The sequence below is a fragment of the Polypterus senegalus genome, chromosome 1, assembly GCF_016835505.1.
Source record: "Polypterus senegalus isolate Bchr_013 chromosome 1, ASM1683550v1, whole genome shotgun sequence".
NCBI lineage: Eukaryota > Metazoa > Chordata > Cladistia > Polypteriformes > Polypteridae > Polypterus > Polypterus senegalus.
The window spans coordinates 276,274,602-276,302,592 of NC_053154.1; the positions used below are offsets into that span (position 1 = coordinate 276,274,602).

Here is a 27,991-nt window from a genome sequence, read left to right on the forward strand (position 1 = left end):
AAAGAACAATTTTCACATTTCTAAACAATAATTTAAAAAAAAAAAGTAACTTTCTGGATCTTGTTAAAAGAAAAAAAAAGTAAAATTTCAAGTAACACACCACTTTTTAAATAACACTTGAATTACTTTGTAGGTATGTAGCCCTGTGCAGGTTGGGTTTATGTTAGAAATTGACGGTTTAACTTTAAAATAATTACTACACAAATGGACAGAATGAGCATAGCAGCAAGACCCAATGTGGTTATCCTGCATCAGCAAGGTCTCTTGAGTAGAACCTTTGTGTCGAGAGTTTCAAGAGGCAATGTTGAATCCTTTCTGAATAAGTATCAAGGAAATGAGCGAGCTTGGTGATCAGAAATTAATAGGTCAGCCATGAAAAATGAGTGCTTCATTGGAGAGATGCACCAAATTTTTTGTCCAAAACATGAATCAATTTGAACCATTGAGCAGATTTAGAATGCTGCATAGATGAGTGTCAGCTGACAGAAGTGAAGAATGAGAGCCGTTCTCTGCAGGTTTGGGTTGGTGTTCTGGTCAGAATTTAATGGAGTTCTCAGTGCTGCCTCTCAATGCCATTTGGGAGTCATCTGATTAGTCCCAACTTTATTCTTATGGCTAAAGTCAAAAAGTCTGTCTTCAGCAAAAACAGCTGGGAGTTCTGCAACAGACTTTATAGCCCAAACCCCAATCTTAACAACATCAAGAATGTTTTGGATTATATAGACAGGCAGAAGCAGTAGAAATGGCCAAGGTCTGCAGAAGCACTTTGGCAAATTCTCCAAGCCATGTTTATTGTCATGGGTACATAGGACAGTGAACTTGTTTCTTGCATGTCTCCTTAGAATAGTTAACAAAATACTATCCAAAAAACTAAAAAAGTATACCATTCCATGCAAAAGTTTCAACCCCCATGGCCAAATCACATATTTTGTTGATTTTTGAAGTAATAAAATATTAAGTACAACTTTGACAGCAAACAAACTAAAGCAGTGGCACTTTTCTACAGATATTAATGTACAGTTATTTAATTGATGAACTAAAAAATGTAATTAAGAAATTGTGAAAAATGGGTGTATTGTCTTTCTGACAAATATCCATTTAAGAAAAATAGAATGTAGCCATAAACAAATTCACATGGTTTGCAACAATGATTAGTTGTATAATTTCAATAATATTCAATTGTTTTTGAGAAGCCTAATATCTTACAAGAAAATGTTTTCCATAGTATTATACTCCAACCACTTAATTTTAGCCTTAGTCAACTTGTTCTTTGTTGAGAGGAATGAAAAAAATGCATGGTCTTGTGCCTCTGTGCTCTCCAGTGTTAGAGAGTTTTTGTTCAGGTGGCCTTTCTCTTAGCTTAAGTGAATTTGCTCAATTGTTTTGTCTTTGTTCTGTCTCATTCACAAAATATTTTGTCCCATGCAGTTGATACTTACTAAGTGTTTTTGTTTACTGCACCATTCTTTACAAACTGTACAGATTGCAATGTATGAAGATCCCAAGAGGACTACTGTTTTTTAGATGCTTGTTTTGGTTAAACAAGTAAACCTCTTGACTATATCCGCCTACTATAGAATGCAGCCATTCAAAATGCACCAGCAATGCTTTCTTATTTGATGTACACTGCCTGTAGCAGACTGGTAGAAATTACAGAGTTTCAAAATTTTCAGTTATGACACTGTGCTAGCTAGTAAAACAACCAGGTGGAACAGTGAAATCTTCAGATTGCATATGGAGCATTTGTCCTCTAAAAGAGAATCTGTTAAGGCTCAACAGCAGTCGTTTCTTGTTAGAGAATTTAAGTTGCTTACAGTTTAGACTTTTAATGACAATTTATTTTAAATTGTTGCATATCATATTAACAGTGTTCACTTTTTAACTACATAGAGAAAATTCTGAGTAAAAGTAATTTTCTTTAGTAGAAAATAAAAACAGCAATAATATTTAATTTAATTTTGGCTTTCACTAAATAGAATGGATTGAACTTTATTGGTCTCCTGGGAGAAATTAGAAATTTCATGTAAGCATTACAAGATAAAATTTAAAAAATTAAAATCTGTATATGATAGTAACCCCACACTGATTACTGTGTGAAATATGCACAACAATATTCTATCCTCTTCCTAAATATCATATGTATCGGACAGCAACATCTTGGCTTACATCAACAGAGGGTACAATAGTTTGCACGCTTGTGCTGATATTGTTTATTCTGTAATTCTTTTCTACTAATATGTATTATAATATACATATTAACACTTGCTGCTGTTATAAAAATATTACAATACAAATTAGTTACATAGCAAACATTATTGAAATTGACAAGCAAATTGGTTAGCATGGTTACATTTCAATCCTGAGCACATTCATGGTCTTTGTTGAGCTTGAGCGTTTTTGCGTGTCTAAGTGGATTTTCCATCCAATTTCACAAATAGATGTGTTTGCATTATAGTTTTTTTGCAATTTTTTGCGGCTCTGGGAGGATGGGATAGTAGGCTGCTTGCTGCTTTGGCTTATTGACACAGGGAGGTGCAACTGGATTTAAGGTGGATTTATGAGTTTTTTTTTTTTTTGTAAGCTTTGGTAGTTTTAGTGTTAATATGGTTTCAGTGAACATAGCACAGGGATAAATATATCAAGTAATAGAGTGGTGCTCATTTTCTGCTTTGTGCTGCTGGGATAGGCTTTTATCTCTGTGCAACTCTTCTGTAGGACTTCCAGTATAGTCGTGAGAAACTTTAACTTTTTTTTTTTTTTCTTAAGATATATGGGCATATCATGGTTTGATCTTTGTTTAAATGCGAAAGATAAAGGTGATATAATTTTAAAGCATAACGCCACATTCACATTTTAAAGTCTGTTGTATAAATTGAAGAAATATAAATGCACATTTTGCATTTGTGGAAAACACAAGTACACCCTAACATTTATCCCTGCGTAATATACTCAAATTAGAATCAGTTTCGCCATTTTAAAGATGCAGAAGATCTGGAACAACATGGGAGAAGATTTTACTGGGAACCTGTCTTATTTAAAATCTTTTTTTTTTTTTTTAATATTGATTTTATTAAATTCAAATAACATTCCATGGAAATAATTCAAGTTTTAAAAAATAGGTTCAAAACAAATCAACCTCCACCCCTAAGAAAGAGAGCTAAGCCAGCAGAGTAAAACTTTAAGCTAATAAAAATAAGTAAATAGATAAATTAATAAATGAATAAAGATAAGTGGAGTTAGAAGGGAGAGAACCTGCTTCCTCAATTTAAATACTTATTCTAAAATGTTACTGATTAGAACCTGCCAGGTTTTGAAAATGTTTTATACAAATCCTTTAAGTGCGAATTTGATTTTTTCCAGTTTCAAATAGTATATAACAGGGGTGGGCAAACTCATTCCTGGAGGGCCGCAGTGGCTGCAGGTTTTTTCCAACCGAATTGCTTGATAAGAAGCACTTATTGGTCTAGAAACACTTGTGCTTCATTTTAGTTGTCTCCCTTATTGCTTATTTAAGTCTTAAACAGCTGCATTCTCGGTTTTCAATTGCTCCTTATTAGCAATAAGATGCAAATGACAAAAGAAACCAGCAGTTCTCCATTTTGCTTGTTACCCTTTACACCTGTGTGTATTTATCGTGCACTATTTGGTTTAATAAAATACTTGGAAGGAAAGGGAAGAGAAAAAAGGATTGAGAATTACCTATCCGTTTTACACTTCAAAGTATTTGCATGATATCCTTAGAATGGAAAAAAAAATCTATAATATGAGAATGACTTGACATAGCAGAGTTAAAGCACTAACGAGCCATGAAATGTAATTATTCCCAAGGATTGTTTTCTAATTAAGCAACTGTGTTGGAACAAAAACTTGCAGCCACTGCGGCCCTCCAGGAATAACTTTGCCCACCCCTGGTATATAACATCATTTACCAACTGACTTAGAATCGAAGAGTTAGAACTCTTCCATTTGAGCAAGGTAGGTCTATGTGCCAATATTGTAGTAAAGGAAATTACGGTTTGTTTGTCGTCCTCCACTTTAAGCCCATCTGGAGGTACCTCAAACACAGCTGTCAGTGGATTGGGGGGGATTGTGACACCAAGGCTGTCTGAAAGGCATTTAAAGATTTTGGTCCAGATTGATGTTAATTTGGTGCATGCCCAATGCATGTGACCCAGTGAGGCTGGAACTTGTTTGCAGCGTTTGCTGGTTGGATTTTGCCTTGGAAACATTTTGAACAATTTTAAACAAGAGAGATGCGCTTGATATATAATTTTAAGTTGAATAATTGTCTGCTTTGCGCATATGGAGCATGAGTGAAAATCTCAATGTTCGATTGACAAGCAAATTGGTTAGCAGTGTTATGTTTCAATCCCTAATAACATAAACCTAATCACAAAAGTATTGACATTTAATACCCTATACAGTACAGTATATAATGTAACTAGCAAAATACCCGCGCTTCGCAGCGGAGAAGTAGTGTGCTAAAGAAGTAATGAAAAAGAAAAGGAAACATTTTAATAATGTAACATGATTGACAATGTAATTGTGTTGTCATTGTCATGAGTGTTGCTGGCATATATATATATATATATATATATATATATATATATATATATATATATATATATATATATATATATATATATATATATATATATATATATATACATACTAATAAAAGGCAAAGCCCTCACTCACTGACTCATCACTAATTCTCCAACTTCCCGTGGGTGGAAGGCTGAAATTTGGCAGGTTCATTCCTTACAGCTTCCTTACAAAAGTTGGGCAGGTTTTATATCGAAATTCTACGCGAATGGTCATAACTGGAAGCAGTTTTTCCATTTACTGTAATGGAGATGAGCTTCAACGCCGTGGGGGAGTTTCGTGTGACATCATCACGCCTCCCACGTAATCACGCAGTACATAGAAAACCAGGAAGACCTAAAAAGCGCTGAAGAAAACATGCATTATATAATTGAGAAGGCAGCTAAACAATAAGAAGCGAAGCGAAAGTGACATATACAACCATATTCATGAGTTCTGCTACTGAAACAAAGCACGATGTAAACCTACACTTTAAATTAAGTTCATAGACAGGCTGCGCTGGCGCTTTGTAATTTAGTGCCTGCCCATATAAGGCCGTCCGTCAGCGCAATCCAATAGCAAACTCCCACTAAATATTCACGGGTTAAGGACTGTGCTTATGGAGAGGAAGATGAGATGGTCAGGGTGGTGTTTGACACAAACTCAGCTTAAACTGCGAGAGAAAGTTTTAAGTGCCAGGACTAAGGTAACATTAAATACAGCCATGGACATAGCACGAGATGGCACCAGCACAGCTGGGAACCTTCGATGCATGTACACCGAGCGGCTCACGGAACTGACGAGTGCAGAGATAAAAGGCAACAGTTCCAAAGAGCGCTGAACAAAACCAATTACACAATTGAAAAGGCAGCAAAAATATGAAGCGTCTGATAAGCATATTCATAAATCCAGCTACTGCGGAAACAAAGCACACGGTGGAAAAAGTCAATGTCCCGCTAAAGGAAGACAGTGTAAAAAAACCGTGCATGCAGTGTGTCAGGTCTCAGATAAAGAAGAAGACGAGCTGTTTATTGATGCAGTAAGAAACGAATCGATGAATGAAACCTGTCATCTTTACAACGATTGACAAACACGGAATGTAACTTGAACACAACACATCCTACAAATACGAACCTGATTGAAAGAAATAATGATAATCAAATCCTTGATGACAGCAACACTCAGTAACACTCACAAAACAAATACTGTATATTGACAGTCATGTTACGCTATTTTTAAAATGTTCCCTTTTCTTTTCTAGCTTTTTAACACACTACTTCTCCGCTGCGATACGCTGGTATATATATATGTATATATATATTCCGATCTACATACTCGAATAATGGATACTTTATTCGCCATCAATGATTGTTTTGGTAAAGCCATACTCAGTGTATTCATTAGATGAACGGTAAAAAGTAAGAGCGAGGGAGGATGCAGGCTGTAGTGCGCCAACTCTATCTGAATTGCGATCACATTTCAAAAATATATCTTTTCAAGTTCTATTTAGTCCATATTTGTCAAACTCAAGGGCCACGGCCACATCCGCCCGGCGTAATTATATCCGCCCGAGATCATTTTATATACTGTATTATTGTTATTAATGGCCCAGGTATATGAAGCGCTGGTAACACAATAAACTACAGATCCCATAATGCAGCGCTTCAGCTGCCTTGCCGAACATTTATTATGGCTAGCTCACGCGATGCTGGAGAGAAAAGTTCATTCTGAAAATAGAGCCTTTAAAAGCATGGGAGGCTGAGTATATGTTTACTGAACCCGTGTGTCTCATTTGTGGAGCTAATGTGGCTGTAATTACAGAATTTAATCTAAGACGGCACTATGAGACAAAACATCAGGGTAACCTGAATGCAATGCAGAAGATACAGAAAGCAGAATAATTAAATAAGAATCTGACACTTCAGCGGACGCTTTACCCGTGCACAATCACAAAGTGATTTCAAGTGAAGCTGCTTTTATGGGAGACACAAATGCACCAGTGCAATTTGCCCCACTTTCCCTGTTGCCAAGTAATGTTAAACCAAGTCATCACTACGGTGTTCCCAAATACGCACTTTGCTGATAAACTGAGCGCACTGAGTTTGCACGGCGCTTTGGTGACTTTGAAGAACAAAAAAAGTCCGTCTACATGCGGCTCAAACCTTGTGCATGTTTGGTAGCACATATCTGTGTGAGAAGCTCTTCTCAGTGATAAAGACTAACAAAACAGCACACAGGAGTCGCCTCACTGATGAGCACCTGCAATCCATCCTGAGAATCTCCACAACACAGAACCTCACACCAAACAGAAACGAACCTGTGGCCAAAAAGATGCCAGGCGCCCAGCTCTAAAATGACATATGAGCAAAGACAACTGAATGATTTGATTTGTTATTGCTGAAAGGAACACATTTTATTTATATTTCCAGGTTTTGTTATGCAGCATGTTCATATTTGAATTTGTATAATTTTGACAGGATATATTTTTATGGAGAGCAAAATCTTTTGGGATATTTAAAATCTAAGTTTATTTTTATATAAAATTACATAAGAGTAAAGAAATTTGAATGTTTGTTCTTTTAACGTTTACTTTATTTCTAACTTGTATAATTTAGACAGGATATATTTTTATGGAGAGCAAAATATTATAAGTTGTTTAAGGTTTGAGTTGATTTATTCAGGAATAATATTCCTGTCTGTTTTTACCATTCCTACCAAAGATATTTCTGTCGACTAAATAAAAATTCCTTCTATTTAAAATTTAAATAGAACTTGAACAAATACGATAGTTCATAATATCCACGCAGACTTGCACGTAAGAGCGGAGTTATCCGTTTTAACAAGCAGCGTATTGCACTGATCTGAAATAGCTGTGTGTGTATATATGTAGATATGTATGTATATGTATATATGTTTATATATGTGTGTGTGTATATATATATATATATATATATATATATATATATATATATATATATATATATATATATATATATATATGTGTGTGTATATATATGTGTATATGTATATATGTATATATATATATATGTTTATGTGTGTGTGTGTGTAAATATATATATATATATATATACACAAATATAGACATATATATATACACAAATATAGACATATATGTATACAAATATAGACATATATATATATATATATATATATATATATATATATACATATATATATATATATATATATCTCTACATATATATATTAGGGATGGGACTCGATTAAAAAAATTAGTCTTATTAATTAGAGGCTGTGTAATAAATAATCTTGTTTAATCGTGTGTAATCACACATGAAAATTTGCCCAAAATCGCAAATTTTTTTATTTTTTTATTTAAAAGGGTTTTAGTGGGGCGACAGAATCAAATAATAGACATGGACATGAATATTTTAAACTCAAGCTCTTTTCATTTCTGAAAAAAAAATGCTTTTAAACTGCATTTCAATTCAAAACAGAAACAAAAATATCATCCCTGGCTAAAATTGGGCAGACTTAAAAATGAAGTGGTAGTTTAAGTACTTTAAGTACATTTTCAGAATGGTGTTGTCTTTAAATAATAATAACCAAAATGTCAACATAAAGTGCAGTTTTTCTTCTTAAAAAAATAAGTCAGAAACATAAAAGGTAATTTAACCAGCTTCATCTTTAAACTCTGAGTAACCTTAGCCAAAATTATTTTGTACATTAGGCTGAAACAGTATGATCATTGAACATTTTGTAATTAGATGTAATTAGAATTACTAATGGTCACGAAAGTCCAATGATCCTCAGTAAGAGCCACAAAGTCCGCTTTCTGTAATGCATCTAATTTTGCTTGCTTTTCAGTGTGCACAAAACCATGCTTTTATCAAGGCTTCCGTTGGGTAGTCTTTTGAAATGAAAATTGCCTCCGATCAGTCTTAGGAACACGCTTTATTCAGACTCTAACATTTTTGTAGCTCTGATGTGTCCATTAATGTAATCGATGTACCAGGAAATCATGCATTGACAAAAGTTCCCCTTTGCTTGGAATTGAAAATGTGATTAAATGCGTTATTTTTTTTAACACGTTATAGAGTACATGCATCTAAGCTTCTCGGCTGTGCTTGTGCTAAGAAAAGGAAACATTTTAAAAATAACGTAACATGATTCTGCATTGACCGCATATTTTTTCATACGTCTCAAACCAAGGGGATGCGGGGGTAAAATGATTCGGCAAGCACGCGTACATACTCGGTGGATCCCCTCTCGGGAATCGAACCTCGGATGTCGGTGCTAGAGGCGAAGCCTCTACCATTGCGCCACGGCGTGTGGCTTGTCTATTTGAGAGTATGTAGAGTGGGATGGATATATATATATATATATATATATATATATATATATATATATATATATATATTCGCAGCGGAGAAGTAGTGTGTTAAAGAAGTTATGAAAAAAAGGGAACATTTTAAAAATAACATAACATGATTGTCAATATACAGTGAGTGTTATAAGTGTTGCTGTCATCAAGAATTTGATTATCATTATTTCTTTCAATCAGGTTCGTATTTGTAGGATGTGTTGTGTTCAAGTTACATTCCGTGTTTGTCAATTGTAGTAAAGATAACAGGTTTCATTCATCGATTCGGTTCTTACTGCATCAATAAACAGCTCGTCTTCCTATTTATCTGAGACGTGACACACTGCATGAACTGTTTTTTTTTTTTCTTTTTTCACTGTCTTCCTTTAGCGGGACATTGACTTTTTCCACCGTGTGCTTTGTTTCCGCAGTAGCTGCACTTATGAATATGCTTGTATGTATCAGACGCTTCATATTTTTTTGCTGCCTTCTAAATTGTGTAATTCGGTTTATGTTCGGCACTCTTTGGAACTGTTGCTTTTTGTCAGTGCACTGCGTCAGTTCACGTGAGCTGCTCGGTGTACATGCATCGAAGTTTCCCAGCTGTGCTGGTACCATCTCGTGCGATGTCCACGGCTGTATTTAATGTTAGCTAAGACCCGGCACTTAAGTTTCTGTCGCAGTTTTGCTGAGTTTGTGCCAAACACCACGCTGACCATCTCATCTTCCTCTGCATAAGCACAGTACTTCACCCATGAATATTTAGCGGCAGTGTTTCTATTGGATTGCCAGTGACGGACGGCCTTATATGGGTAGGCACTAAATTACGTGGGAGGCGTAACTCCACCTCCCACAGGCATCGAGCAGAAGTCTATTATAGTATATGGACAAAAAAATAGGTTCCAGTTATGACCATTACGCGTAGAATTTCGAAATGAAACCTGCCCAACTTTTGTACGTAAGCTGTAAAGAATGAGCCTGCCAAATTTCAGCCTTCTACCTACACGGGAAGTAGGAGAATTAGTGATGAGTCAGTCAGTCAGTTAGTGAGTGAGTGAGTCAGTGAGGGCTTTGCCTTTTATTAGTATAGATTCAATAAAAAATGTATACAGATTGCATTAAAATCTTAACGTTGATGAAAACAAATAGAAATTTTAGTCATTAAATGCAGATATTTCAAGTAGTGCAATCTTTTGTAAAAGGTAAGAGTAAAGTTCTGTAAACCATAAGTAAAAAAGTTTAAATCCACTTTTTTTTTTTTTTTAAATATTGATGAAAACAATTACTGTTACTTAGTACAATGAAATGTTACAAATTTGGGTAACACTTTAGGTGCTGCAAAAATACATCTATTACTCATTTACTGTTAATGTAATGACACCTTAATTCACCTTAAAGCAGTTCTTTGGGTCTTCAAAACACTCACAAAGCATCAGTAACATACCATTCTGCATAGAAGTAAATAACCTATCTACTGATTTTTTTTTTTTAATAAGTATTATGATGACCAAAAAAAGCCTTTAAGGTCTTGTTACATAACAGTAAATGAGTAATAGCTTAATTTCAATTTCATTAAAAATTAATAGAATAATTATTGCAATGTTTTGTAAACAGTGTACATAAAAATATTAAAACAAACCTAAAATAAACATTCAAATACAAAGAACATTAATGTGGTCTTTTGTAAACAATCCTTCTGTAAAGCAAACATACCAAAAGACCACTAACACATTTGAAGGCCTAGCATAAATGCAAACAGTGGGCATTGCATTTTTGTGCAAGTACACTATGATGTCTTTGTAAGCTTTTTTTTTTTGTTTCTTTCAAGAAAGGCTAACCTGTCAATGTGCTCTTTTGTGAGGCTACTGCCTGCATTTGTTGGGCTGTAAATGAGCCTTGATTTAAACAAATATATGCTCTGAAGCAAAGCTGAAAGGATAGGAGTACCTGGAGGAGTAGGTCCACAGTTTATGCAATTGAGCACTGAAAAGTCAAAATACCTTACATTATATAGTACACTTTATGAAATATATTGTTTAAAATTGCAGATAGTAAAATAAAAGAAGGTAACACACCATAGTAGGAACTGTACTCTGGACAGATAAGGCAAAAATATGATAGTTATTTGGCTAACAATACCAGAAGACTGTTTGGTGAAAACCAAAGACAACATTTGTCCAGAAGACCCAGATACCAGTTGTAATGATGGAAATGCTATGGATACTTTGTACGTCAGGATCTGGGCTGTTTATCATCGTAAATGGTGCCAGAGGGAGTAATACCAGCTATTGCAGCCAATAGTACCCCCTCCACCCTTCCATTACATTGCCTTTATCTGAAGATATTGTTTGATTTCAGATCATATTTTGATATGTCCACATATGTTAAGAAAGAAAAAAAAAATCGTGGTGTAGTTTTTCTTATGAGTGTGAATTGTTGTTGTAAACAGTTGTGCAGTTTAAAGCCTTATAAAGTGATATTAGAATTTACGTTTAAACCTGTAAGACTTCGAGACAGTGAAAGTGGAGCAGGATGGGTATTATGTGCTCACTGTTGTATGTCTGTGTAACGATGGTTGCAGCAAAGTTTGAAAAACTGAAATTAACAAGTACGAAAGTTACTTAATATAATTTATGTGAATAGAAAAAGAAAGAGTTGAATGAAGAATGACACCAAAATTTGTAGCAGAAGAAGGCCAGATGATGTCATCACCAAGAATGATTGAAACAGAACTTATTTTCTTAAGCCGAGTTTTAGTGTCAATTAGCAGGATTTCAATTTTGTTAATATTTTAAACAGTTGTATTTCATCCAGGTTTTAATTTCATGGAGTCAAGCTGTGAGCTGAGAACTATAAGCTTTCACTTTTAGTGCTGAAGTAGATCTGAGGATCCAGTCCAAAACTTTGAATACTATGGCCAAGGTCAAGTATGTAGATACATAATAGCAGAGGGCAGAGCACAGAACCTTGAGGAACTGATTGTGTGGCTGGCGTTGAGCTAGACCTGCTGTTGCCAATATTAACAAACTCTTGCTTAAATACATAATTTAGATTTAGGTCTTGATGCCACTCTCTGCAACTGGATTTTGGACTTACTAACAAACAGACCTCAGCATTTGTGGATTTGTAATGAAACAGCCTCCAGTGTGAGATGCAATCACGGTCCATAAGTATTTGGACAGTGACACAATTTTCATATTTTTTTGGCTCTGTACACCACCAGAGTGTATTTGAAACAAACCAGTCAAGATGCGATTGAAGTACAGCGGAACCTCAGGGACCATAATTCGTTCCAAAACTCCCCCACTCCTATAATTTTCCCCCATAGGATTGTATGTAAATACAATTAATCCGTTCTAGACCATACAAACTGTATGTAAATATATTTTCTTTAAAGATTTTTAAGCGCAAAAATAGTTAATTATACCATAGAATGCACAGTGTAATAGTAAACTAAATGTAAAAACATTGAATAACACTGAAACAAACACCCAGGCTCCCTGCTCAGCTGCACGCGAGCCTGTGCTTTTTCTCTCGCTCTCAGCTGCTTGCAAGCCTGCGCACACTGTCTCTCGCTCTCAGCTGCACGCAAGCTTGCACACACACACTCTCTCTCGCTCTCGCTCTCAGCTGCACGCGAGCCTGCACTTTCGCTCTCAGCTAGCCTGTGCTCTCTCTCTCTGTCTCTCCTGCACTGGCTTTCTACTCCTGCTTCCTGTCTTCTCCTGCAACCTCCTGTTCTTTCCTGTTCTCTTCTTTTTCTTTTTAGCCGACTCGCGTTTCTATTCATGAAGAGGCATGGTAGTCGGGTCAATCAGCAGCTCCTGGAAACAATTACGGATGCAGACCGCTTCTCACCTGTGCACTTAGGTGAGAAACTACCACATTACAAACTCCTCATGAACCTCTTCGGCCACACACCACCACGCCCCCTCGCTAAGCCGCGAGTGCAGTGATTATTTATTAACACTGGCCTTTTTGATGGGAGCTGTGGACCCGCTATACCACAGGAGGAAGCTGGGTTGAGAGGAGGTTACAGTTTTGAGTGAGAGTCCATCTGTGTGATGCATCGAGAACAATGTGCAGTACAGGGAGAGACTGAACACGTGCAGAAATCATTGGCACGTACGAACTGGAAGGGAAACGAAGATAGGAATGGTTGCAGAAGTAATTTACTGTGCCAAAAATAAACCACTATTGAATGACATGAAGCACGAGTAAAGAAAGTTGTGTATTATTGTATTTGCATACATTTTTGAATCTGTTTTGTCTACTAAAATATTTTGAGTGAGCTGCCTTTCAGCATTGTTCTTTTTATTTGTGGTGTGCTCCATCCACAGTATGCCAGCCCGTACATATCATGTGCTGTAAGGGCAGAACACCAGTGATGATATGTTGATGAGCATTCAATTCAAGCAAACAAGAAGCCTGGCATCAAATTTTGTTAGCTGCGGATTTAAATAATAAATATGTACTAAACTCTATTCCCTATTTGGAGAAAGATCCTACTTAATTTTGCGGCAAGACAGTCTGTGACTGTGGTGATGAGATTTGTTGAGCTTTTCACAGGTGATGGGGGAAAATATTACTGTAGAAAATATTTTCACATTTCTTTCTTTGGCAAACAAGCTATTTTCCCAGAAGAGAAGTCAGCTCAGTACAATGAATAAAATGAGACTGGAGTGGCTCACTCATCCCTCAGTCCAGGTGAAATGCAACACAAGATGGGCAAGGCAGTAACAACTGAGTCTGGAGCAGTAGCATGTGGCACAGTGTACACACAAAACTGCACAGAGTGCTACATTCCATGGCAAATAAGTTACTTGCTAGAAAGGCTATTATAGTTTTGCCTTTTTATATTAGTTTTTATTTCTATGGTTTTTCTGACCTTACTTGGAAATTCAGTTTAGTCTTAGATTTCCTTCATTGTGTATTTTTATTTTTAATTTAATTTTTATTTTACAAAGACATTTCTATTTTTTTTATATATGTATTAGTTTCAGTTTTTGTTTAAGTAATTTATAGTATGGTTAAAGAGCTTCTATGCAGTTTAGCTGTCTCACAATGAGACAGAACTGTACACTTAACGGGTTTGGGAATAATATGAGTTTAATGTTAGTGGAAGACTTGAATAGCCCACCATAAGAACAGTAAACCCATAATGAGCAGAGCAAGAGCAGGTAATAAGAGTATGGACAGAGACAGCATCTGAGATTAAGAACAATATATACATTATCTAAACCTGTTTATCCAGAGTATGATTTCAGGAACCTGAAGCCTACTCAAGCAGGTTTGGATGCAAGGCAGGAAAAATCCCTGGTATACAATATATATGATATGGCTGATGTTAAGAATAAAAAGAATATGATATTTCAACTGTCTGTTTTGAGAGATAAGCATTTAAAAAAATGTTGACAGATATTTTAAAACATCATTCTGCTATTGGATTATTTTCACAATATCAGGTATTTTGAGCTGTGAATACAAACTAAAAAAGATAAAATAATAAATATATAACTACAAAAACAAATTAGTATGTTTAGCTTTTCATCACTTGGCAGTTCACTAGAGACATTGCCAACTCGGGAATTTTACAAGGTTTGTATTGCTTCGTTGTTAAATGACGTTTTTAAAGCAATAGTGATTGGTCAGCAACAATATGCTGATCTTGTATGATGACCTTGTCAGTCTCTCTATCAATGCCGTTTTATTTTAAAAGGTCAGGAGTGGTCTCCCCTAGACTTTCTCGTGTACTCAGATATGGGGATGGATGTTTGAGGAGTAAACAGCAAGACAATGATTATATTTTGTAAATTAAAAAAACATCAACAACAAGTCAAATCAAATTAACAATATATTGAACAATTATTATTAAAGTAAAGTTGAATAAATTAGACTGCAGCTGCATGAATAAAAAAAAGCGAGAATGTGTTCAGGTAAAGTACCTCTTCCGGTTAATGGATTTGGACCAAAAGTTAATGCAGATCTACAATTCTGGCGTAACAACTACATGCCACATTTCATCCATCTATCTAGTTGCATTTTTGAGATATCATGTTTACACACACACACATACATAGACATAATTCCAAAAAACTCTGGGAGGTATAAAACATTGATTCATCAAGATGTCATGGTCGACTTTTTTTTCATGATTTCTATACTTTCTCTATACTTCCTGTGCGAAGTGGCAGGTGAATTACTGTCAACAGAAAATGGGCACCTGAGAAATAAACTGAAACATTACTTTTGATTTTTCTGTCCATAACGTAAAGTTTTTGTTGACCAGCGAATTTCCGATTTCAGGTGTTTGAGTACAACTTGATATACAGCAAGTGCAAAGAAAGGCGGCGCATAAATGGCTTTCTATTCCACAGGCTTTACGTGCATATTCAACTTGCTCTGTCACCACAAATGCTGTGAACAGGCGTCCTCGTTCACGGGATGAATATGTGCGGGCAGCTCGTGGTGGCTGACTTTTGGTTTTAGAGTTAAAAGTTATAAGGGTTAAAAACTAACAGCAAGAATATTTATTCAAAAACGAAAACTAACTTGTTTTTAAGTAAATTATTTTGTTTCAGTTAGTGTTTCCACAATTCATTTAGTTTTAGTTTTTCATTTCGGATTTATTTTATTTCAGTTTATAAAAATTTTTTTTTTTTTTTTTTAAATAATACTTTTAGTTTTGATTCTGGTTTTCGTTAACTATAATAACCTTGCTTACTAGACAAACAAGCTTGCTCTGTACTGAACTGTGAATAGAATGAGTTAGTCAGGATTGAAAACAACGTCTCTAGAACCACCACACTGAGCACTGGAGCCCCTCAAGGATGTGTGCTCAGTCCATTATTGTTCACACTGCTGACTCATGACTGTGCAGCAACACACAAGTCTAAATATATTATGAAATTCGCTGATGACACGACTGTGGTGGGTCTCATCAGCAACAACAATGAGTCAGCATACAGAGAAGAGGTGCAGCAGTTAACGGACTGGTATAAAGCCAATAACCTGTCTCTGAATGTTGACAAAACAAAGGAGATGATTGTTGACTTTAGGAAGACTAAGAGTGACCATTTGCCACTGAACATTGACAGCTCAACTGTAGAGGTTGTCAGTAGCACCAAATTCCTGGGTGTCCACCTGGCAGAGAACCTCACCTGGTCCTACAACACCAGCTCTTTAGCCAAGAAAGCCCAGCAGCGACTCTGCTTCCTGTGTTGGCTTAGGAAAGCCCATTTTCCATCAGCTACTCTAACAACATACATAAGGGTAGTCTGTCAGTTCTGCGTTCCAAATTCAGAGAGTTAGGTACCAAGCTGAGGAGCAGAACTGGCTAAATAGTCTTCTCCGAAGTTCTGCCTGTGCCACCAACCAGTCCAGGTAAGACTGAGGAGATTAGAACGCTTAACGCGTGGCTCAAATCTTGGTGCTGGGTAGAAGGGTATAGGTTTATGGGGCATTGGGACTCCTTTTGGAACAGATGGGACCTGTTCCGCCGTGACGGATTACATCTGAACCGGAGGGGCACCAATGTATTGGGGAGGCGTATGTGTAGGCTAGTCGAGGATTGTTTAAACTAGGGAATGGGGTAGGGCAGGGAGTTTAGGACAGGCCAGGTTTAGATCTATACATGGAAGAACAAACAATGGTGTAGAAATAAAAATGCATAGTAATGTAAATTCTAAGCAAACACGTAAATGTAGAAGGATTAACACACTAAAAATAGCTTGCCTTAATGCTAGAAGTATCAAAAAAGGGTAAGTGAGTTGGAGTTGTATGTAGCAGAGCATAATTATGATATTATAGCAATAACGGAAACCTGGCTAAATAATAAAGATGGGGATGAGTGTAACATAGAGGGATACACATTTTTTAGGAAGGATAGACAGAACAGAAAAGGAGGTGGGGTTGCTGTTTATGCCAAACAGGGTTTAAATGTAAGTCCTCTTCAGTTGGATGATGTGCCCCATCTTAGTGAGGACATGTGGCTTCACCTGGAAAATATTAGGGAAAGAGGTCTTATTTTAGGAGTGTGTTATAGACCACCCAATTCAGACAGTAATTTCAATAAACATCTTTTTAGTAATATCAAAAAGGCAAGTTTACAGGGGGATATTATAGTCATGGGGGACTTTAATTATCCAAATATTAACTGGGATAAACTTTCAGATGGAGGAGCACAAGAGTTTTTAGAAGTAATCAGTGACTGTTTTTTAACACAATAATCAGGATAGAATTGAGGGTGTAGAGGTGATTAAACCACTAGGATCAAGTGACCATAATATAATACAATTCTCAGTATTTTGTAAGAGTACGGATGCAAAGACTAAAATTAAGTTGAACTTTGGTAGGGCTAATTTTGAGCAGATGCGACAAAGTCTAAATAGGATAGACTGGGATAAGCTTTTAAATGTGGAGACAGTCGAGGAGCAGTGGAACAGATACATACCTAAATTTGGAATTAATAGGAAACTAAGAAAAACTCCACAATGGATTAATAAAGATTTAAAGAAGTTGCAAAGGAAAAACTTCTGTATAAGGCATATAAGACTAATGACTGCAAAGTGAATCGTAGCGCGTATGAGAACATGAGGGCAACCATTAAGAAGGATATCAGAGAGGCTAAAAGACAGTTGGAGAGGAATATAGCAGATAAGGCTAAAGAAGACCCCAAGAGATTCTTTCAGTATTTTAGTAGTAAAAGAACAGTTAAGGAGGAGGTCAAGTTCATCAGGAATAGTAAAGGGGAATTAAAAGATACAGACAATGAAATAGCAGATGCCCTAAACTTACATTTTTCTGAGGTGTTTACAAGTGAGCAAGTGGATAACCTCCCAGAGGTAAATGCAACTACTAAGGAGGTACTGAGGGATTTGGAAATTGTAGAGGGAGAAGTGCTGCTCAGATTAAATAAGATGAAATCAAACAAATCACCAGGCCCAGATAATATTTATCCTTGCGTACTTAAGGAGGCTAGTAAGTACATATATAAACCCTTGACACATTTTTTAGGAAGTCACTGTGCACTGGAGAGATTCCAAAGGACTGGAAAATGGCAAATATCATCCCATTATATAAAAGGGTGACAGGGCAGATCCAAGCAACTATAGGCCAGTAAGCTTAACATGCATCACAGGAAAATTAATGGAAGGAATTAAGGATAAGATTGAGCAACACATGGCAAGGACAGGAGTTATTCTGAACAGTCAGCATGGGTTCAGAAGAGGGAGGTCGTGTTTTACTAACATGTTGGAATTCTATGAGGTTGCAACAAAAGGATACGATCAAAGTGGAGCTTATGATATTATTTATCTGGACTTTCAGAAAGCATTTGATAAGGTGCCACATGAGAGGTTGGGCATCAAGTTAAAAGAAGTGGGAGTTCAGGGTGATGTTTTTAGATGGGTGCAGAATTGGCTCAGACACAGGAAGCAGAGGGTGATGGTGCGAGGAACCTCATCAGAACTGGCCGATGTTAAGAGTGGTGTTCCACAGGGGTCAGTGCTAGGGCCGCTGCTATTTTTAATATATATAAATGATTTAGATAGGAATATAAGTAACAAGCTGGTTAAGTTTGCAGATGATACCAAGATAGGTGGATTAGCAGATAATTTGGAATCCATTATATCATTACAGAAGGACTTGGATAGCATACAGGCTTGGGCAGATTTGTGGCAGATGAAATTTAATGTCAGTAAATGTAAAGTATTACACATTGGAAGTAAAAATATTAGGTTTGAATACACAATGGGCGGTTGGAAAATCGAGAGTAGGATTTAGGAGTCATAGTGGACTCTAAGCTATCAACTTCCCAACAGTGTTCAGAAGCCATTAAGAAGGCTAACAGAATGTTAGGTTATATAGCACGATCTGTGGAGTACAAGTCCAAGGAGGTTATGCTCAACCTTTATAATGCACTGGTGAGGCCTCATCTTGAGTACTGTGTGCAGTTTTGGTCTCCAGGCTACAAAAGGACATAGCAGCTAGAAAAGGTCCAGAGAAGAGCGACTAGGCTGATTCCAGGCTACAGGGGTTGAATTATGAGGAAAGATTAAAAGAGCTGAGCCTTTACAGTTTAAGCAAAAGAAGATTAAGAGGTGACATGATTGAAGTGTTTAGAATTATGAAGGGAATTAGTACAGTGGATCGAGACTTGTATTTTAAAATGAGTTCATCAAGAACACGGGACACAGTTGGAAACTTGTTAAGGGTAAATTTCGCACAAACATTAGGAAGTTTTTCTTTACACAAAGAACGATAGACACTTGGAATAAGCTACCAAGTAGTGTGGTAGACAGTAAGACATTAGGGACTTTCAAAACTCGACTTGATGTTTTCTTGGAGGAAGCAAGTGTGGATAGGACTGGCGAATTGTGTTGGGCTGAATGGCCTGTTCTCGTCTAGAGTGTTCTAATGTTCTAAACTTTCTACAAAGAGAGAGCATCCTGAGCAACTGCATCACTGTCTGGTTTGGAAATTTCACGGTCAGGGTTCATAAAGCCCTACAACAGATAGTGAAGAAATGATGGGAAGATCATCATGGACATTTACACCATATGCTGCATCCGCAAAACCACCAGCATTGTGAATGACCCAACATACCCTTCACACTCACTGTTCACACTCCTGCCATTGGGGAAAAAGGTACCGAAGCATCTGGGCTCTTACCACCAGAATGTGTAACAGTTTTTACCCCAAGCAGTCAGAATCATGAATACTCATGGACCGGTCTGATAAGTGTTCTGCTCTGCAATGTTGCACACGGTTGCACATTTTACTCACATGAACCTTGTTATATACTATGTGTCTTTATGTTATGTGTTGTGGATTGTTCGTTTTCCTGTGTTCTATGTAGCACCATGGTCCTGGAGGAACTTTGTCTCTTTTTATTGTATGCTGCACTACTGTATATGGATGAAATGACAATAAGTACTCTCTTGAACTTGAAAAGGAAAACGAGGTAAGGTGAGAAGGGAGAGTCAGACACTGATAAAGTGTAGAGGATATACAAGATGAAAAGATGCACATACAACAAAACAAAGTGTTTGAAGTGCCACCATTTTGTGTATATGGGAGCTGCTCACAGGCTCCCAAGATGCATGTTGACTGCCAATGTGAACAGTTTTATAATCAATCCATCATGCTACTTGCTGTTTGAATTGTCAAGTAAGTAAGTATGAAATTCTGTAGAAAAATAGTAATTTCTGTTCTATTAATTTATATTTCAAGCTCATTGAAAAGTTTTCTGCTTTTTACAGTTAAAGACTAAAGCAGTTTATGCCCAGCTGCTGTTTGGACTTCAGGTAGAATGAGGCAGTGCCAGTTGTTTAGATACACACCCAAAAAAAGAAGGGAGAAATGTAAATTATTACTGTATTTCAAATGTGAGATGTCAAAAAATTTGTTCCGATTGCTGATGCTAGTTGTTTTGTAGCAAGCTTACTGTTTTGTAATGCCGCTCTCTGTTTGCACACATTCTACATACTCACAAATTTCTGTGCACAGTTGTAAACTTTTAAACTATCTATTATAAAAAAAAAAATCCTGGGAGAGAAAGTCTAGGGAGATGAGATGTGATCTTCACGTGAAGATCACGGAAGACACCTAAAAGACCCGTGAGACGAAAGAGATTGGCCACAGAGCGTCTCACAGGGACCTTAAACATGTGACTTTGTGCCAACAGATTGACCCAGGACTGTCTCGCGGGACGTAGAACATGAGATTCTTTCAAAACGCGACCTACTTGCAACAAATTTCAAATAAGACCACAGGCAGCAAAACACTCAGTCATGTAAAAACTTTGGGCACACACAGATCCAGGGCTTTCAGTGCATATAAAGCGTATAAGGACAATACTTTATAGATGAAACGTCGACAACTAAGTGAAGAAGAAAGAGAATTGCGATGAAAAGAGACTTGAAGGCGTTGGAAAGAAAAAAAAATGCAAAAAAGAATAATCTAGGTGCAAATTCATAAAATAAGATAATCGGCCCGTAACAAGTGGAATTGGGAAAAAAAAAAAACACTTCCAATTGGGCTCAGAATTAAAATACAGAGTAAAAGACAAAGTAGAACTTCATAAAGACGTTCAAAAACGTTGGCACTATACACATGCAGAGCAGGTTAGAGATTATGAAAGCAGGAAAATTAGAAAGTATCAAACAAAAAGAAATTAAAGATCGAAGTAGTGCAAACAAATGGAAATTATTACTTGAGATAATGAAAACAGTGGAATTCAAAAGACTCAAAAAAAAAAAAAATTAGGCACGATACACATGCAGAGCAAGATACAGAATATGAAAGCAGAAAAAAACGACAGTGTCAAAAAAAAGAAAGTAAAGATCGCATTAGTGCAAACAAAGATAAATTATTATGCAGAGAAATAACGAAAAGGCAAATAGAGATCGAATGTAAAGACATAGGTGATATGTCAGGAGTGTGTAAATATCGTAAGGCTTTGACGTTTAAGTCAGAGAACTTCAAAAACGGAGTTTACTTCACATGCATTTATTGGTTACTTTGCAAAAAAAATTTAACTGCTGATAATGTACAGTTAGTTCCATAAATATTTGGACAAAGAACTTTTTTCTAATTTTGGTTCTGTACATTACCACAATGAATTTTAAATGAAACCACTCAGATGCAGTTGAAGTGCAGACTTTCAGCTTTAATTTAGTGAGGTTAACAAAATGATTGCATAAAAATGTGAGGCAACTAAAGCATTTTTTTAACACAATCCCTTCATTTCATGGGCTCAAAAGTAATTGGACAATTGACTCAAAGGCTGTTTCATGGGCAGGTGTGGGCAAGTCCGTCGTTATGTCATTATCAATTAAGCAGATAAAAGGCCTGGGGCCTCATGCATAACACCGTGTGTAGAATTCCCACTATAATATGACGTAAGCACAAAAGCCAAAATCCAGATGCAGGAATCTGTGCATACTCCAACTTCCACATACTTCCGCTACATAAATCTCGGTCAGCGTGAAAAGTAGCGCTCATACACGCGCCTTATGTCCCACCCCAACTCCTCCTAGAATTATACCTCTTTGAATATGCAAATCAATATAAATCGCCCTTAAGCTTAGCCTTCTGTGAAAAGTCAAGGGGAAAAGCACGGGGGAAAATATAAGAATTTCAGTGAATACCAAGTGGAGGCAAAGGAAAAGCATACTATTTGTTTAATTAAACCATGGTATAATTAACAAAAGGAAGTTGATCGAGTGACATTTGAAACTTGAAAGCTCAGATATCAAAGTCGCCGTGATAAGGCGAGTCGTAGCCCACCGTCTGAGTGTCATATGAAAGCTTATTAGGGTACAGAGAAAAAAAAAGGCACACAGTGGGGAAAAAAGCATGAAATGTCAATTTCAATCTCGAAATTTCCACTTTAATCATGTAGTTTATTTTGTCATTAAAGTAGAACATCATAAACGTCATCTTAAAATCGTTTAATTAACCAGTTTCTCAAATCACATTGTAATTAAAGTAGCACGTTAAATGCTTTGTTTTGTATGTGATCTTCTAAGTGCTCTGTGTGTGTGAATCACTACTTGCTTCTTAAACCGGCTCTCTTCCTCCGACTGGACACAAAATCCATTACATTCGTGATATTACAGCTCTCTGAATAACTAAAATACTGAGATGTATATGTGATTTCATTTTCATGATGATAGGAGTTAAAGCACGTTATTAAACATGGGTTTCATGGCGCAGTGATTGTGCGCAACCTTCGATGAAATTATTTATTACAGCAGTACTCCTGGGCGGCTCTAGGCTTGTGGTGGACCTGGGCAGAGAAAGAATCGGTGGCTCCTTTGCCCGCCAATGTCAATATGGTATCTTATACATGGTGGATGGCCATGTCCGTTGCAGACACTGCATAGCCGCCTCATGCTCATGACACAAGCGTTTAACTTTTGTCAAAATTTGCCACTGCGTTTTTAGTTGTGTCGTTATTTTCTCTTTCTATTTTATATTCAATATATATTGGCATGGCTTCCCCTGCAGTCCTAGCTTTTCTTTCTCCAAGTAACCGATCGCCACACAATCAGCTCTGTAATAGACGTTAAGTCATCTGTAAGCTTAGAGCGCCGATTCTTCAAAACGTTTAAGGAATATTGAACTGTATTCGTAGTACATGTTTTCTGAAATAAAAGTGAAAGTAATGAAATGGCAACAATTCAAATAAAAAAAAAAAAAATCTTAAGTGTGTTTCCGGAAAACCAAACACAGGGGGTTGGCGAGCGAAGTGAGCAAGGGGCGAAGCCCTGTAATTTATACAAAAGCAAAGTTTCTACATAATTGTCTTTTTTTTTGTTCCCAGTTGATTGCAATGTTTGTGGTGTTTAGCTTCTCAGTACAAAATGCTAACTATAGCCAGTTTCAGCCTAGCTAGAGCATGACATTGAACATTTCTCTCCTTTGTTTTCCTTTTTTTATTTTATTTTATTTGTTTTTTTTTTTTTTTGCAGTCACTCAAGCCGTTTTAGGTTGTGTGTGGTTTTTGGGCATGGTGCAATATGAATGCTCCATCAGCATGTAAAGCTAATGTTTTATTAGTGAGAAGAAAATAATTTAAATGCCTCTTAGTGTACCATTGACAGATAAGTACTGAATAAAGTTATATCTGTTATTAAATGATTTAATGCTAACTTTTATTTCTTCTTCTTCTTCTTCTTATTGTCTGCTTAATAGGAACATTTGGTTGGGTTGAGCAATCAAACTTTGGAAGCGGGCGAGAAGGCCATTTACAGACAAGATCAGTCCAAAATTAATCGTTTAGAGAAGCAAGCAGAAGAGTTTCTCAATGCGGTATTCTACAGAAAAGGTAGCATTCTTATTTGCTTAGCAAGTTAAGTATCAGTAGAATATGTATCAGATAATCATAGTCCAATTTGGTTTCAGCAATATACAGTAGTTCAATTTTTAAATTTGATAATTAAATCCTGCCTGGATCACTTAGTAATAACTATAGTATTATTTTGGTAATCTAATATACTATAGTATTATATTTTCATTCACTGTTTTTGTTTTAACTATATTTTACAAGTGGAGGGTGGGTTCAACGTTAATCAAATATTTTGAAGTGTCTGGGAGTGGAAAAAGTGTTACATAAGGTTAAACAAACATCCATATTATTTACAGTTAATTTCCAAAACATCTCCCCAGGCAGTGAATAACTAATTTTGTGGCATTTCATTTTAAATCTTCTTAACATACTGTTCTTTAAAATTCATCAATGAAACACTTTCATTTAAAATTATAGTAAGCACAGAAGAAGCAAATTCTGTTTCCTCACAATATTTATGTAACTTTTACATTTCTAACAATTCTGCTTCAGGCTTTTAGTTTTTAATTTATTTTTCTGTCTACTGTTTTAGTATTTTTTCTTTTATTTATTAATAGTAGTGAATTAATAGTTTAAATAACAGTTAAATCCTTAATTTATCATTCAACTTACACATCTTTCAAAGTGGACAGATGTTAAGTTGTATATTTAAGTCACATAGCAATAGTATTAAACTTGCATGCTATTGCTATCCTCTAAACCAGTACTTGAATGTAGTTTCAATTTACCTATTTAAGGGTAAATCAGCCCTGGGGATCACAGGAGGTACATGATACTAGGAAAGGATTTTCTAACATTTGGCAGTACCCAGAGGATCATACCTTTAAGAAAAGAAATTGGAAAATAGTTTGTGTTATCAAGTCCACTACCATGTAAAAGAACATAAAATATTTACTTTATTTTTTCATTATAAGTAAACCATCTCGGTGAATGGCGAGAAATGCTCAAAACATCATATGACTAGTCAAATAGCCAACACTGATAGGTTCAACAGTTCTGACCTTTACAAAGAGTTTAATGTCTTTGCCTTGGGTTAAGATTTTTAAGTTTGTGTTTTAAAACTTTGAGCCCTCAAAAATTGGTAACGGGATAATGCAGATATTTGGATATCCTATTGAGAGCAAATGAAGTGAGTATATTGCGTTTGAACAGATGGAAGCGGTCACACATGTAATATGGAAGTTGGTAAGTCAAAATAAACAACCTGCAAGCTCAGTTTGAATTTGATCATTCAGTGACTCTTAACCTATTTTCATTAATATTTATGTTTCAGGGTCTAAACCATGATCAGTTTATTTCCAGGTAGTGTCTTCCTACCCATACTACCTAGCTACTTTAAAGTACAAACAGTTAAGATAAGTTTGTTGTGTTTCCAGTTGAAGTTATTTCTTCTCAATCATGTTACAGTACAGTTTATATTAATTTGCCACATAAAACTGTGTTCTAAAGGGGAGTATTTTTTATAAATTTGTATTTGTTATAAATAAAAATAAAAAAAAATGTTCTTTTCCTGTATCTTACGGAGATGAGGAGACTGGACTCCAAGAGGGAAAGTAAAGCCTTTCAACTTACAAATACATTCATGTTGAAGCAGTAAAGGTCTTGAATCAAGAAAAGGTGTCTTTCACATTTCTGAGACATGCTTGTGACAATAAAAGTAAACTGGAAGCCATACATTTTATTACAGGTTCTTTGTACTATTTTGTTGAAGTCATGATAGGTTTCTTATTTGTTTGACTGCTTGCATCAGTCATTTTGGGTGGAGGTTTGACGTTTTTCATGGGTACACTCCCAGTTTGCCAAAATTCCAGATCTTCAGGCTGCATATTATCATACTTTTGTCTCTTTAGTTCTGCTAATAAGTTCTAACAAATGATGCTCTGCGCAAAAGTGTGATGAGTGTTTTATATAGAGGTAGAGCTGTTGATATGTCCTGAAATCATCTGTTTTGATTACACATCTTCAGTGATTCAAAACGCACACCATGGGTGTACTCAAATCATATTATTATGTAGTGCGACTGTAATGCTGACATACTCTTGCTGAGGATATGGTAATGAAAGAACTGAGTCTTTGAGGAAATGTAATTGCTTTCTGGTAGACATTTGCTCAAGTCTATAATATAAGATAGTTTCTATAAGTTTAAATCATCTTTTAATTATTTGTATCACACTTGGTAAAATACGGTCTACTCAACAAAGGCAGCAATTCACATATGGCAATAGCATTCAAAGATGTCAATAACTGTATATGTAGATGACTTTTCGATATAATATCCCACCCTGGGGCTCTTAAGATTGTCATAGAAGTAGGTGATCAGTGAGGTGAGAAGCACAACCAGTCGGTCTCTTTTCAAAATGGCTAAATTTCCCAAAAATGTTTTGCTTTTTACTTTTTTCCTTCATAAAATGAAATGGATATAGTGTTTTGTTTTATGTGTGGATCAATGCTTGGCTTAAAAAAATGTGTGTACTTGGTTAGGTTTAAGGCTTTTGTTTTCATGTTTTTACCTCAGCCACATCAACTCCAAGAAGAACAGGTTAAGTATTTTTTAAAATATACTAGCAAAATACCCACGCTACACAGAGGAGAAGTAGTGTGTTAAAAAAGTTATGAAAAAGAAAAGGAAACATTTTAAAAATATTGTAACATGATTGTCAATGTGATTGTTTTGTCACTGTTATGAGTATTGCTATCCTCAAGGATTTGATTATCATTATTTCTTTCAATAAGGTTCGTATTTGGAGGACGTGTTGTGTTCAGGTTACATTCCGCGTTTTGTCAACCTTTGTAAACATACAATAGGTTTCATTGATATCTTTGTGTCCACTCGGAATGAGCACTCGAAATATCAGCTTCCCACCTATAGAAAGTGGGAGAATTAGTCATGTGAGGGCTTTGCCTTTTTATATGTATAGATAGATATCTAGATAAATAGATAGATAGTAGATATCTCTATCTATCTATCTGATAGATAGATAGATAGATAGATAGAGACATTCAGTGGTACCTTGGTATACGTCCTTAATCCGTTCCAGATCCTTGGACTTATACCAAACAGGACTTATACCAAATGAATTTTTCCCATAAGAAATAATGGGAAAATGATTAATTCGTTCCCATAGAACAAAAAATCCTATTGCTCTTGGCATATTATACAATGATGGGGTTGTATAAAAAAATGTAAACACTGCTTAATACTAAAATACATAAATACAAAAGCAATTAGATGAAATAAATGAAAATGACTTGTCCGATAACAATGAGTTTAATTTTACTGCACAACAAAGGAGAGCGTTACAGCTCTTCCAAAGGAGCCTCTTCAGGCAAATGTGAAGCACTGCCATTGTTCTTCTTCTGGCAGTCTTCAATCCAAATCCCTAAAGCAGATTCCATCCAGACTACTGCCTTATTACATCCACTTACAACTCGTTTTGCACCCTGGTTAAAAGGACACTGCAGCCATAGATCTTATATTCCTTTCCTACTTTTTAAATAAAAAGAATCGTAGCCTTCAACAAATCCAAAACGTTTACCTTTTCGGCAATCATTAACATCTTCCATTTGCACTTGGGCACGGCCCCTGAAGCAGTAGCAGATCGTTTTGGAGCCATAATGAAGGGCTTGACTATGCACAAAGATAAACACAAAAGAGCACAAAAAGTTAACTCTTTACACAGCGAAACACGTTGATGCTGAATGAGCAAGACGAGACTTCCTGGTTAACACTGCATTCAGCACGCAGGAACTTAACTGTGTGCTCTGATTGGTTAGCTTCTCAGTCATCCGCCAATAGCGTCCCTTGTATGAAATCAATTGGGCAAACCAACTGAGGAAGCATGTACAGGAAGTAAAAAGACACATTGTCCACAGAACCCGCGAAGCAGCCAAAAATCCGCGTTATATATTTAGTTATGCGTTCATATAAAATCCACGATAGAGTGAAGCTGCGAAAGTCGAAGCGTGATATAGTGAGGGATTACTGTACAAGTTAAAACTTTTTTTTTTTTTTTTTTGAAGGCGCGCGCCCGGTATACCACACGTGTTGTTCTAGCACACGAGTCGTATTCCAAACAAAGGTCGTATACCAAGCAAAATATTTTGCCTCTAAACAGGACGTATACCAAGTTGGACTTATTCCAAAGCAGACATATACCAAGGTACCACTGTGTGTATATATAATATATATATATTTAGATATACTAGGGGGC

At 36.1% G+C, this 27,991-nt stretch overlaps 1 protein-coding gene across 3 annotated transcripts in view; it reads left to right on the plus strand.

Annotated features, from left to right (window-relative positions):
• The window catches only part of LOC120542463 (ligand-dependent corepressor-like), a 271,671-nt gene that overhangs the window by 128,839 nt on the left and 114,841 nt on the right, over nt 1–27,991 (plus strand). For all 3 annotated transcript variants that reach the window (XM_039774963.1, XM_039774981.1, XM_039774972.1), the window contains one exon: nt 23,627–23,759. In XM_039774963.1, coding sequence (XP_039630897.1) covers nt 23,627–23,759 — 133 coding nt within the window. The remainder of the gene's footprint in view (nt 1–23,626; nt 23,760–27,991) is intronic.